The 13,665-nt window shown below is 36.0% G+C and overlaps 1 protein-coding gene across 5 annotated transcripts in view; it reads right to left on the reverse strand.

Annotated features, from left to right (window-relative positions):
• MICU3 (mitochondrial calcium uptake family member 3) overlaps positions 1-13,665 on the reverse strand; it is a 111,059-nt gene that overhangs the window by 14,496 nt on the left and 82,898 nt on the right. For all 5 annotated transcript variants that reach the window (XR_006294197.1, XM_043560194.1, XM_043560183.1 and 2 more), the window contains 3 exons: positions 8,838-8,933; positions 2,714-2,814; positions 2,074-2,245 (listed from right to left, as the gene is read on the reverse strand). Coding sequence is in view for 4 of the 5 variants with exons in the window: in XM_043560194.1 (XP_043416129.1) it covers positions 2,074-2,245; positions 2,714-2,814; positions 8,838-8,933 (369 nt within the window). In the remaining variant the exon portion in view is untranslated. The remainder of the gene's footprint in view (positions 1-2,073; positions 2,246-2,713; positions 2,815-8,837; positions 8,934-13,665) is intronic.

The raw sequence follows: 13,665 nt of genomic DNA on the forward strand, positions 1-13,665 counted from the left end.
GCGCAAAAGCATTCACAGACGATACATTCAAAGAATGAGTGTGGCTATGTTCCAATAAAATGTTATTTCTGAAAACAGAGGAGGTAGGTAGTTTGCTGACTCCTGTTTCAAATTTTAATAATGTAGTAGTGTCCCATCACTCTTACAATCACCACTAGAATAAAACCTAAATTCCTCGAAGACCTAACCCATCTCAGTCTCTCCATCTCCTACTACTTTCCTATGCCCTTACTTTACCCTATTTTGCAATTTCTCAAATAAACTCAGCTTTTTCTGTGCCCACGCCTTTGGTATTTGCTGTTTCCTCTGCCTCTTTGCATAGGTCATTCCTCACAGTCTTTCCTCAAAAGCTACCTCTTCAAAAAAACCTTTCCCCAACAGTCCATCTCCTTTTCCAGTCCTCATGACTTTTGTTTAACATCTATCATTATCTGGAAATAAATCATTTATTTATTTTTTATTTACTTGTTTATTGTGTCTCTCCACTAAGAGGTATTTCCATGAGAAGGATTTTGCTGATCTTGTCACTTTATCTACAGTAGCTAGAATATTGGGTTGATGCCCAACATCTGCTAGATACATGGATGAAAATTAAAGCATTTTAGAAATGTCAAGTGCTATCCAAGTAGCAGTACCTGTTATTCTTTTGGAAGGAAATGGATGAGAAATGAGAGGAAGGGAAAGATGTAAGTAGGGTGTGGTAGGAGTATCACTGGCTTACAGTCTTGGGTTTGATTCCCTGAACAAGTGTCTAAGGATCTGAGAAGACTAGGCTTCACTTTTTCTAAAAGAAAAAAATGTCAATATCTGGAAGTCTGTTCTAAGGATTGATGACATAATATCAAACCAAACAAACATCAGGAGAATTGATGCTGGTTCATTTGCCAAATTTTCTCTCTCTTTTTTTTTTAACTGTAATGATTTGTAAAACTAAGATACTTCTATCAATTTTAAGTTTTCAGAAACTGAATTTAGCCTAAAGGAAAACTTTTTATTTTCAGATAATTTTTTGATGTGTAAGTTGCAAAAACAGTGTAAGCGTTCTCATACACTCTTTACCCTGGAACTGAACTTTTTGAGTTACAGATTGCTGTTTCCACTTGGTAAAAGACAAAGAAAAGCAGATTCATTAAAGCTCTAAATATTCTAGCAGCTTGACAAAGTAGTACAATTTCCGATATTTATTTTTAGGGATCTGGGTATCAATTGGAAAAAATTCAGTTTATCATACAAAACAGATAAAAGTCCTCTAAGAGATAATGTAAACTAATGGCCAAATGCATCAAGCCTTTTTTTCTCATTCCATAGGAGACCTGGAGAATTGTTAGCACTGTCACAGTGTAGCCACTTTAAACAAAGTCAAACTATTTGCAAGTTTTTCTTGGATAGATTAACTTGATCCTTCTATAAACACAAATAGAAGGCAATATATCCAAAACATCTCATGCTTGAAGGGGTACTTGTAACACCAGTTCCATTTGGTTGCAATGATGCATTCAAATACCACTAGATAATGCGACTGCTCAGAATTGCTGACAACACATTTGCTGCTAAACAAATAGACAATCAGTTGTCCCAGGTTCTTAACCATTCGTGCCATCCAAACTCTTTGAAAACCTCACTTCACTTCCTGATAAGATCCCTCACTCATCAAAGGCTGTCTTCAAATGACCTTTTTTAAAGGATATTATGGAATTAAGTGTTACTGAAATGATGTTGATATAAACTGCTTTCTATGAGGTGATGTTGATGTGGTAGTCAAAGCATATAGCTCAGCAGAATTCTCTTCAAAAATGATATTCATAATTTGAATTACCCAACTGCTAATAATCTTAAAGGTTTTCAGCATTTCTAAGAAAGACATGGATATTGACCCAGAATTTTACATTAATCAAATTTTGAAAATTAGCCAGAGCACTTAGGACACTGAGGAAAAAAGAATGAAATATATCTGAAATATCTATTAATCCATAGCAGAGAAAAAGAATTAAGAAAAGGACAATATATTTTATAAACCTATATAATTACAAGATAGTATCATATGTAACAAAATAGATATGGGTGATTAGATACCTTTTCTTCAGGTATACTGTAACGCACATTTTCCAAAAATACGGATGTATTTTCCACATTTGTATATCGTAAAAGAATATGAGCAAAATCTTCTTCACTGATAGTGTTCATCCCATTAGAGTAGGAAAGGAATTCTATTTCTAGAACTTCTGTTTGTAGGTTATCCATGAATCTATGACAAAATATATAAAGAATGAATACGATAAATGAAGAGTGATGGTGGGGGCTTTGGCTTCCCCATCTGTGAAATGGGGATAACACAAAGACCTCGCAGGGGAGCAATGAGACTTTCGAGAGTTACTGTGCAGTGCCAGGCGATTACTACATTGACACCATATCCATGTTTACTAATGTGGTTCACTGAGACTAAGGAGTTGGGGAGATACCTTCTCAGGAATATACAGGACATAATCAATCCAGATATCCAGGCATTTCTTATCATTCAGCAACTTCCTATTACACTTACCAAGATAACCACTAGTATGCTGGTACTGATGGAAGTGCGTATTTGTTATAGAGATATATTCAGTTAAGACGAAAGCAGCCAAGAGGTGAGTATTTCTGCACCAGATCGTTCCTAGAGACCTGTCTGACTTCAGCATGTTAACATTTTTCAATACAAATATAAAGGTAAGCTCACCTATAAAAATCTTCAAAGTTGAGCTCAGCTTTTCCTTTCTTTCCAAAAAAGTGCACAAGAAGTGTAGTATCTGTTACCAAACTTGTAATGTCATCAGCACGCTTAAAAAAATCACAATTTAAAGGTTAGCTGCAATAAACAGAGTAGGGATACCCAACATTCCTCAAAGCATTTTATCACCATATAAATACCAAGAACATACAAACATTAATATTAGAATGAAAAGCATAAGGGTGCATTAATAAATGCCATTATAGGCAAAATGAAGTTCAATATTTGAAAACAGAAATATGACTGAAATTGATCTTTATCCTCAAAAAATTTTAAAGATTAGATTATATTTTAAGGAGTTTTCAAACTCAAAGTATACATATAGGTTATCTGTATTTTAAATTATCTAAGATAGCTGAAATCCTTTACTAATCACCTAAATGTTTTCTCACTATATAAGTCATTTAGTTTGGATTTTCCTAATCAACCCAAAAAATCAATGTTTCTTAAGGATGTCAAAGGAGGTAAATTCTTCAGATGTACGAAACATGGGGCTGACAAAAGAACTGTCAGAAGCTTCACAAAATAGATTCCTTTAAGCATCACATTTTCCTTTTGTATTCCACATTTATGATACTTTAAATTGAAGATACTATATTTTGAAACTATTACTTTGGAAATTACACCATCTATAATTTTGTTTAAAAGTCTTACATTATTTTTTGAAAGGATAAGAAATTAATTCCAGAGGACTTTTTCCTGCAATTTCCAACAAGCGTGTTCTTAAAATCACATAATTCTAGTCCTTATAAAGTTTACTGGCCTATGAAAACAGTCCTTTCCTTTAATGAAGCAATATCAATTTTCCTTTTTCTCCCCCTCTCTCCCCTTTGACTCTTTTCTCTTCCTTCTCTTCTCTCCTTCCTTCCTCACTTGGCCAATAACTCATACCTATCTTATAAACTCAGGTATAAAAATTAAAATTCAAATGACCTAACTCTCCCATACATTATCCTGGAAAATGTAAGAAAAATAAGAGGTCAAATAAGAACTACTATTTTCTGTATTAAAAAAAACACAGTCATAAATATCCATCTAAAAGTACATATCTGAAATATTACTTCTTGGTGAGAATTCTGTCGGCATTTTATAGAAAACAGAAGAAATAGCATATACTTCTCTACAAAGGAGTAAGTTGTGATCTGTGTTCCCTGACAAAATGTCTCATCTTACCCATCTTCCACACATTAACTTTTGGTAATCCTTTGATTCTTTATAGTTCTCTTCCCAATCTTTCATGAAGACAGCAATTTTATCCTTCATAATATTTGTTGGATCTTTATTTCCCTTCTCCCTAGACCAACTATTATTAACTACTAATGACTAGTTCAATGTTATAGAGACTACATCTCGTGATTTGTCTTTTCCCTCCCACACGCCTTCTTTTAATCCCTGTTTTTCTAAAGTGGTCTCTTTGCTACGGTGATTACTCAGGTCTTTCTTAAAAACTCCAACATGTAAGGTATCTTCCACTTTAAATGACCTCAGCTTGGTGAAATTCTTTAGTAAGACTATAGGTCTTATTTATATTTATTTAGCTTGGATTTTCCTAGGTAATCCCTAGCATATAACCTCCTTTAACTGGTTTGAAAGATCTCTACTGCTTCTTAGTTTGCTGACAACTCCCAGGATTTTCAGGAGTTGGAATAACTTAGAAGTTTCCTGTAATATATCCAACTTCTTTGAAGATCTGATCGCCAGGGAGAAAACACCACAGCCTGGAAGCCAGGTGTCCCATACTATCTTTTAAATATACCTTATTGAACAAGCAGATGATGGATGTTGAGGAATATGAGTGGTGCCAGCCTTTCAGAACTCCCTACTGATAGCAGACAAGTATAATTTTCAGTAGCGCTCAAAAGGCACTATTACTTCCACCAGTGGCTTTAGGTGGAGGAGGCAGACTGCCATACGGACAGGATTTAAAATCAGAAGATCTGAGTTTATGGATCTTTTGACCTTTAGCTTCCTTATCTATACAAGAGGCACAAACCTACCTATGACAATGAATGTGAGGATAAAATTAGGATATGAATGTAAGTCAAGTATACAAGTGTTATTATTGGCAGTCATAAGCTGCTTTGGTGTAAAGCATTAAGACCGTTGGGAAAAAAGAGATTTCTCATGTTAATTATAAACACTCTTTTGTGATTGTGTATCATCAAGTCTAATCCATCATTATGCATGGAACAGCTTAAGGAAGCAGGGGGAGGAAATATTTGAGAAGGCATGACTAAATGGAGCATCAAGTGGAAGCTCTATCCAATCAGAAGTCAGCATGAAGAACGGGGGGGGGTATCCATCTAGAAGTAGAGGAAGGGAATGTGGGGGAGGTATAAAGTGGGTAAAAAGAGGGGCCATGGTGTTCTAGAAAAAGCTGCTTACTTCACAAATAAGCAGTGGTGTGGCGAGCACATAAGACGGTGAGCTCAAGTGTTAGATGTCTGGCTTCGGATCCTGAATTTTAACCGCTTAGTTAGGTGACCTTGGGAAGTTAACCTCTCTGAGGACATTATTACCCTCAGGAATAATAACAGTACCTACCTTGAAGTGTTGTGAGGCTCAGGTAACACATGTAAATCATTTAGCACTATAACTGGCATACTGTAAATGCTCAACAAATGTTGGCTATTGTTTATTTTTGCCAAATCAATATATTTCAAGAAGTTGAAAAAGGACTAGACGAGACAGCAAAGATGATAATGTTGAAGCTTAATGCAAAAAAAGTTTTACATGGTGCACTCTTACTTCTTTTGTTAACTGAAACTGCCCATATATATTATATAGACCTGAAAAAAAAGCCTTCAAATGAGAACACCAAAAGTTAGTGAACTCCGATAACACCCTCATGAAATGTTTTCCTTTAGTGCTGTGATGTCCTCTACCTCAAGACCTGACACAGTGAAATGAGATGGCTTTGTTTTACACAGGTTTTAAATAATGACCTCATTCTTCCAGCTTTTCTCATGCCCACTGAACAGAGCAGATCTTCGTTTACAGTCTTTCATCATCAAAATCTTATTAGACTTAGGTTGCACTTATCCAGATAATCCAGACCCACAGAAGCATAAGTAACAGTTTGACATTAGAGAAAAAAAAATTAGAAAATGGAAATGGTGAAAACTTTTCTCCCCCCATTCAATGAAACAGAGCACTGTTGGGAGTCATTGAAAACTATACCAGTGCCCTTAGTATCCTGGCAGTGTTATGTAACTTAAATCACAGGGGAGTTGGGACAAAATAGAGACTTTATCCCTTTGATTCTTGTGCTCATTGTTAAAATAAAATGAATTCAGGTGTTTTCATAACAAAGCAAGAAAAAGCCACAAAAGAACCCTATGGCCATTTATGAAAGACCCTTATCTTTTGGGGCTTAAAAATTACTTTAAAAGATTTCATCAAAAATAAAATAAATTAATACATTTGCATGGAATTAAAATGTCAAATATTACAAATTTTTACAATATCTTTCAATGTATTTTTATTGATTACAGTGGTATAATAATCTTATCAAACTCTATCCAAGGGTGGTGTATCAAACAGATTTCTAAGCTTTCTTTCAAACTAATGTGAATTCTGAAATACTGATACTATAAACAATTCGATGTACACTGGCATCAGTAGGAACCGATAAGGAATTACGATGAGCTGTAACTTAACTACAGTTAATTCTCAATTATCCTCTCTCATGTGGGACGGTAGTAACAGAGATAATCCCCAAATAATTATTTTACTTTAGAAGACAATATAAGTTTTGTTTTCTTCTTTCTTCTATCCGATCTACTTTCATGATGTTTGAATCAATTCATTAAGTAATCTAGCATCTTATGAGTGAAGTGTAGGTTGATCATAGCCAATAGTGTGCTAGTACACAAGCTCTTTAGGAAAAAAAAAACCCAACAACTCCGATTTGTAGTGTTGGCCAATTTCTATGGTATTAATTCCTCTATCATGGCCACTTTCAAGGACCAACAGGATGCCATGGAATGTTGAATTGGGAAGAGATGTGCAGAATTAGCTCTAGGAAGCCATAAAATCTAGCTGCAGCACACCTCTGACGAGTGAAAAACATCTTCAAAAGGTCTTATGCATACATATAATCTTTGAGTATATGTAAGAGCTGACTGGTCTTCTGATATTAAACCTCCCCAGATCTGGATTAAATTCAACATCGAATTAGCAGATTGTGTCCAACTGTGGGAATTTCTTAGATTAAAGACAGGCTGGAGGCTGAGAGGTGGACAGTCTCCGATGGAAAGAGAGCAGGGACACGACTGTTAGTTTGAAGCTAGGTCCCAGTTGGGCTGTAGGACTCCAGGGCTCATGTCCCGAGTTGCTCTTATTTCAGGCATTTACTACCACGTGCCTGCACAAATGATTACAGAAGTAAGTACTTCTAACATACCTGTAAATGGAACATCAATTACCACTTTATGCCTTAAAAATGGTTCAAATTAAAAGGTAATTTTAAAGGGTTAATTACTGGTCATAATTACATCATATTTACATATCAGAGGTAAATTGGAGAAAGGGAAAAATGCTTTATTTATGTTTTTGGATTTTAAAATTGAGCACAATTGACAAAACTAACATTGCCAAGTGTTTGCCTAGCCTAGGGGTGCCAACAGGGTAACACTGTATATGGGTAACAGAAGTCACACCTGGATTCCTGTTCACGTCTTCAGATTTTTAGGTGTAATTTTTAAGTCAAAGTTTAGGGCTGCCTGGGTGGCTCAGTCGGTTGGTCGTCCGACTTTGGCTCAGGTCATGATCTCGCAGTCCGTGAGTTCAAGCCTCACGTTGGGCTCTGTGCTGACAACTCAGAGTGTGGAACCTGCTTCAGATTCTGTGTCTCCCTCCCTTTCTGTCCCTCCCCAACTCACACTCTGTCTCGCTCTCTCTCTCTGTTTAATAAATAAACATTAAAAAAATGTAAAAAAAAAAAGTCAAAGTTAGAAAAAGAAATGAGAAGCTAACTTTCTTTTTTTTTTATTTTTATTTAAATTTTTCTTTTTTCAACGTTTATTTATTTTTGGGACAGAGAGAGACAGAGCATGAACGGGGGAGGGGCAGAGAGAGAGGGAGACACAGAATTGGAAGCAGGCTCCAGGCTCTGAGCCATCAGCCCAGAGCCCGACGCAGGGCTCGAACTCACAGACCGCGAGATCGTGACCTGGCTGAAGTTGGACGCTTAACCGACTGCGCCACCCAGGCGCCCCTCACTTTAAAGAGAAAAATAATGAAAAATATATCTCAGTATTTACTGAAAAGTTCTTTGTGGTAAGACTGACAGCCATTTCTAATAAAGTTCTTAAAAATTAATAGAAAATATAAAATAGTGTTTAATGTAAAAGACATAGCCCATCTTTAAAAATGACAAATCGCTAACAAAACAAAACAAAACAAATGAAAAATCCCTAATAACAGCAGCATAATGAGTCGGTGGTGGGAGCACCCCACCTGAGTGCAGCAATAAGGTGCATGTCTCTAGGGAATTCAAGAACAATAACGAATAATCGTCAGTCCGCTTTTTAATTTTTCATGCACTGGCAATCCTACACAGTGTCAAGTTAAAATATCCCTCCCTTCCTTGACTGACTTCTCCTAGCATACCTCCCCTATCCCCCTTGGTAAGCTACATGCTAATATTAGGAAATTTAATATTGAAATCTACCATACTCTAAAGCATTAGCTATCTTTTACCAAGTTACAAGTTTTAGCCTTCATGTAACATTGCAAATTATAAGGTTAAAAGATTCAGTGAAACAATAAAATAGTACTTTTAAATTTCCTGAAAGTGAGCCTTAAGTTAAAAATAGCAATATTTCTTTTTAATTAAGTTGGAAAGTCACAAGTTGATTTAATATAGACCACTATAGGTGGCTTTGCAGCCACTGCCAGCACAGAGGACATATTCGAACATACCGTTCGGACACGGGAATTATTGCTTTACTGGAGAAAAGGGAAAATATAAAATTATTGCTGGTTTCATCATTGTAACTCTGAAATGAAATGAAGACCAGATTTACAAAACGGCAAATAGTACAACGTCCTGCTTGAGGTTTAATTGTACCTCTGCGAGGTCTGAAAAGAGTGCTTGGCTTGTATTACGTCTCAGTGTATCCCAATAGCTTCTGGAGACCAGTTCCTCAGCATCTGTCTTAAGTACCTGTAGAAGTTTTAAGAAGTACATCTGAAATCTAAAGAACAGTCACAAAGAATGATAATTTATACACTTTAAGTCTCTTCTAGCCAACCTTGAAAAGAAAACACATTAACTTACCTGTTTTGTTTTCTGCTGCGCACAACAGTATTATATTACATTGCTGGTAAACCCGGGGTATTTTTTCAAAGGTGTAATGGTATATAACCACTATTTCCACGTACAATGTGGCTTTGTCAAAAAGAATCGCATTCCTCGGCCCTCCCCCATGCTGCCTACAGAAACATGGGTAACTTCTAAGAAAGTGTGAAATAAGCATTTTATTCACACCTTATGTGAATTCATTTGGAGAATATTTTGGTAATTTTGTAGCGACCTATAAAAATGATACTTAATTTAAAAATCAGTTATTGTTGGCTAGTGTACATTGTGTCAGTGCATCAGAGTCAAAATGACCACATTCATATTTAGAGGAACAAAGCTGAAACTAATCTAAAACATATACAGAATAAATATGCCAGTTTACGTTAAACCACCTAAAGTTACTCAGGGATTTGGTAGCTGTGTCTACTGTGAATAGATGAGGGACTTCCTAATCTTCTATCTCAGTACTGGCTAGACTGAAGAAGGCGATGGAAACCAACAGTAAGAAATGCAGTCTAATCTTCATATGAAAATGCAGAACTACAAGCTTAACTTGGGTCTCTGTAAACAAACATAATTACACGCAGTTTCTGGCACGGTTTATCAGGGAAGATTTCACAGGTGCTCAGGCTTGGTATTCTGGTTATTGTGAGAAGAAAATGCTGCTCGGTGTACTTAGGAGCGGCTGATGATATTTATTTGTGTGTGTGTTAATTTTTAAAAGTCTGGTGCCATTAATAAAATCATAATGCATTTGGGAATTATTTCAACACACTAAACTTTACTTCATTATTATTAATTAGAAAAAAAACACTGCTTACTGCTCATATTTTGACAGAATCTTAGATGTTAATAATAATGTATAATGTAGCAGAAATCACTTATATAAACATAGAGGTACTTATTACCATCAGTGTAAATGCAGCAATATACCAGAGGATCTGCTCATCACCCCCTCTAGTAACAAAATAAAATGTAACTGAGCAATTATAAGCCAAGTGAGTAAAATCAGCTGAATTTAGAACAAAGTCCATGTCTTTATATAAGTATGGTAGAACCTCAGTAAATGTTAGCTAGATTAGGTACTCTGCAAAGATTATCTTAATATTTTCAACATGGATACATTTTTTTATTGTAACTGAGAAGGTTATGGTAAAGAAAGGGATTGTTAAACCTATCAAACTAGAAAATAAGGCTTACTACCCTGTTATTTGGAGGGTAACAGGAATGGTTCACTTTGTGAAGCCATGCCTCTCTCCTTCCAACACTGGTCACCATCGCCGCTCACGCACATGCACACACACATGCACACACACCAACACTGATGACATCAGAAGGATGTTCATAACATATTAAGGGATGCAATTAGTTTGATAGACTATACTGATGTGGATCTCTACATTTTCTGAGCATAGAAAAGGCGTAAATGTATTCAAACATACTGATTATCTCTGAATGATGAGATTGGGATATGTTTTATTTTCCTCTTTTTGCTACCTATATTTTAAAATATTTTAAGAATGTACATTTATCTATCAGGATAATATATTTTTCAATAAAAATATCTTACTTAGAACGTAACAGCTTAATGGTCCCTCCTGTAGAAAGCTTTCACACTCAACATTTAGCTCCAAAGATTAAATTATGATAGAATATATAACTGAATTGCTATAACTGCCAATATATGTTGTTTTATCCATAGGCTTTTAGATTATAGAGTTTCTGGGGAAAGGGACACTATTCTTACAGCAATTATTATCATTCCTCATATTAATATGTCATTCCTTGTACTGAGGGGGAAAAAGCTAATACATCAGTGATTTTCTTGGCACAGTCATAGGTGTGTTTGTTCAGGAGACAGGATTTAATTTTTGATAATGACTCAGGGATTAATTTGGGGGATGAAATGGAGGGTAGATTTTCAGAACATGCAAAACTAGTAGAAAACTTTAGTATCAGAAAAATATAACACAATATTTAAAACAAGCTTAAAGTAGTAATGAAAATCAGCCTAGATTTTAACAGCAAGAAAGGCAAAGCAAATACAAAACCAGAATATATGCAATACAGACTAAGAAAAGACTAAGAGGGGAAATGCCCAAATATAACTCACTAAGCATTGTGATGGTTCTTAAATAGATATCATGATGCTTTGATATGCAAATGTGGGAAAATTTGCAAAGACTTCTTGAAGTCTTCTCAGTGTCTGATTACTATATGAGCTTTAGGCCTCCTTACTAGAATGTTGTTAGGTGTAGAAATTATTAAAAGAGGTAACAGAAGACATAGTTCAGAAGAACTTCAAAAATGAATGGCAAAGGCAAAATGATATCCCACATGTACTATACTTTTTAAGACTGATATCTTCTTTTGCGTAATTTAGAGCCTGTTATTAGAACTTCCTTAAACTTTGAAGTTTGGTCAAGAATTTCCTCTGTCTTTTTGGATGAGCCAAAGTAGCATCCTACTGAAGGCATTCCATGACATTAACGATACAAAGGATAAAAGGAAGGAAGGAGCAAAGGTCTGAAAATTCCTATGTTGAAATACTAACTCCCAAGGTGATAGTATTAGGAGGAAGTGGGGCCTCTGGGAGGTGATTAGGTCACTAGGGCAGAGCCCTCATGAATGGGATTAGTGCTCTTATAAAAGAGGTCTGAGAGAGCTCATTAGCCTCCTTCCACCACTTGAGGATCCAGTGAGAAAGTGCTATTTATGAACCATGAAGTAGGCCCTCATCAGCTACCACACTGAATCTGTCAGCAACATCATCTTAAACTTCCCAGCTTCCAGAATTGTGAGAAATGTTTGTTCTTTATAAGCCACTCGGTTTAAGGTATTTTGTTATAGCAACACGAATTGGCTAAGACAGAAGGAAAAAAAGGAAGGATGGAAGGAAGGGCGGAAGGAAATAAATAAATAAAAGAAGGGAGAAAGGAAAGACAGAAGGAAGAGAAAACAATTTAGTAAAAAAGACGACTGATTTCAAGAAAGGAACATACCATTGTGGTAAGCAGAATAATGGCTCCCTAAAGTTGTCCACATGCAGATAGGCAAATACCTATATACAGTTAGGATCTGAGAAAGCTTACACTTAGAGATTAGGCAAACTGGAAAAACAAAAACAAAGCAGCAGCCCATGGAATCAGACAGTAAATTGTCTTTACTGTTAGTGATACTCAAAAACATACATAGAAAAATAAAAGCAAACAAATAAAAAATAATCTGGGCCACTATGACAACTATGGCCTGAAAAACTATAATCCAAGAATTGTAATTTAAAGTTACATAGGAATGGGGCACCTGGGTGGCTCAGTCAGTTAAGCGGCCGACTCTTGATTTCAGGTCAGGTCATGATCTCACGGTTTAGGAGTTCGAGCCCCGCATAGGGGTCTACACTGACAGTGTGCAACCTGCTTGGGATTCTCTCTCCCTCTCTCTCTGCCCTCCTGTGCTCTCTCACTCTCTCTCTCTCAAAAATAAATAAACTTGGGGCGCCTGGGTGGCGCAGTCGGTTAAGCGTCCGACTTCAGCCAGGTCACGATCTCGCGGTCCGTGAGTTCGAGCCCCACGTCGGGCAGTGGGCTGATGGCTCAGAGACTGGAGCCTGTTTCTGATTCTGTGTCTCCCTCTCTCTCTGCCCCTCCCCCGTTCATGCTCTGTCTCTCTCTGTCCCAAAAATAAATAAACGTTGAAAAAAAAAATTTTTTTAAATAAATAAATAAATAAATAAATAAATAAACTTAAAAAAATAAAGTTACATAGGACTGCAGTTCTCTCCAGTGTATCACAGAATAACCCACAGCCGCACCCACACACATACACATACACACACACCCCCTCCTGGAAAAAACACACCCCTAACCCAGTCCTTAAAGAATCTCCACAGACACATTCCAACAAATCTATACTCAAAATACAAAATTACTAAACACAAAAGAACATAAACCACCGTGAGTGAGACCCAGCAGAAACAACAAACCATAGAACAAAACCTGCAGACTTCAGATATTGAAATTATTAGGTATGGAATACAAAATAAGTTTAGTAAGTTTAAAGAATATAAAGCTGTATTTGAAAGGACTTTCCAGTAAGAACAGACTACTGAAAATGAATTGGCTGATCAGAAAAAAGAACCAAATAAAACCTCTGGACATTAAAGATGGAACCACTGAAACTTAGTATCATATTATACATACCTAAGGAGAAAATTAGCGAACTGGAATATAATGTGAATAAGTTATACAGAACACAACATGAAAAGAAAAAAAATATGGCAACTTATTAAGGAGAAGTTAAGAGACATAGAAGAGAACATTAGTATCTATGAAAGTTCCAGAAACCAGTAATAGAGAAAATGGGAAAGAGACCATATCCAGAGAGATACTGGCGGTGAATATTCAAGAATTGATGAAAAAATACAATCCCTGTATTTGAGAAGCCCAATACATTTCATGCTAAATAAAGGCAAAAAGGTATACTGTAGTCAAATTGTAGAATACAAAAGGCAAACAATTTTAAAAGTAGCTAGAAAGGAAAACACAAGATTAACTACAAAATAATAATTAGACTTGGAACTGAACTTTCAATTTCA

Source organism: Prionailurus bengalensis, chromosome B1 (genome assembly GCF_016509475.1).
Source record: "Prionailurus bengalensis isolate Pbe53 chromosome B1, Fcat_Pben_1.1_paternal_pri, whole genome shotgun sequence".
NCBI classification, from domain to species: domain Eukaryota; kingdom Metazoa; phylum Chordata; class Mammalia; order Carnivora; family Felidae; genus Prionailurus; species Prionailurus bengalensis.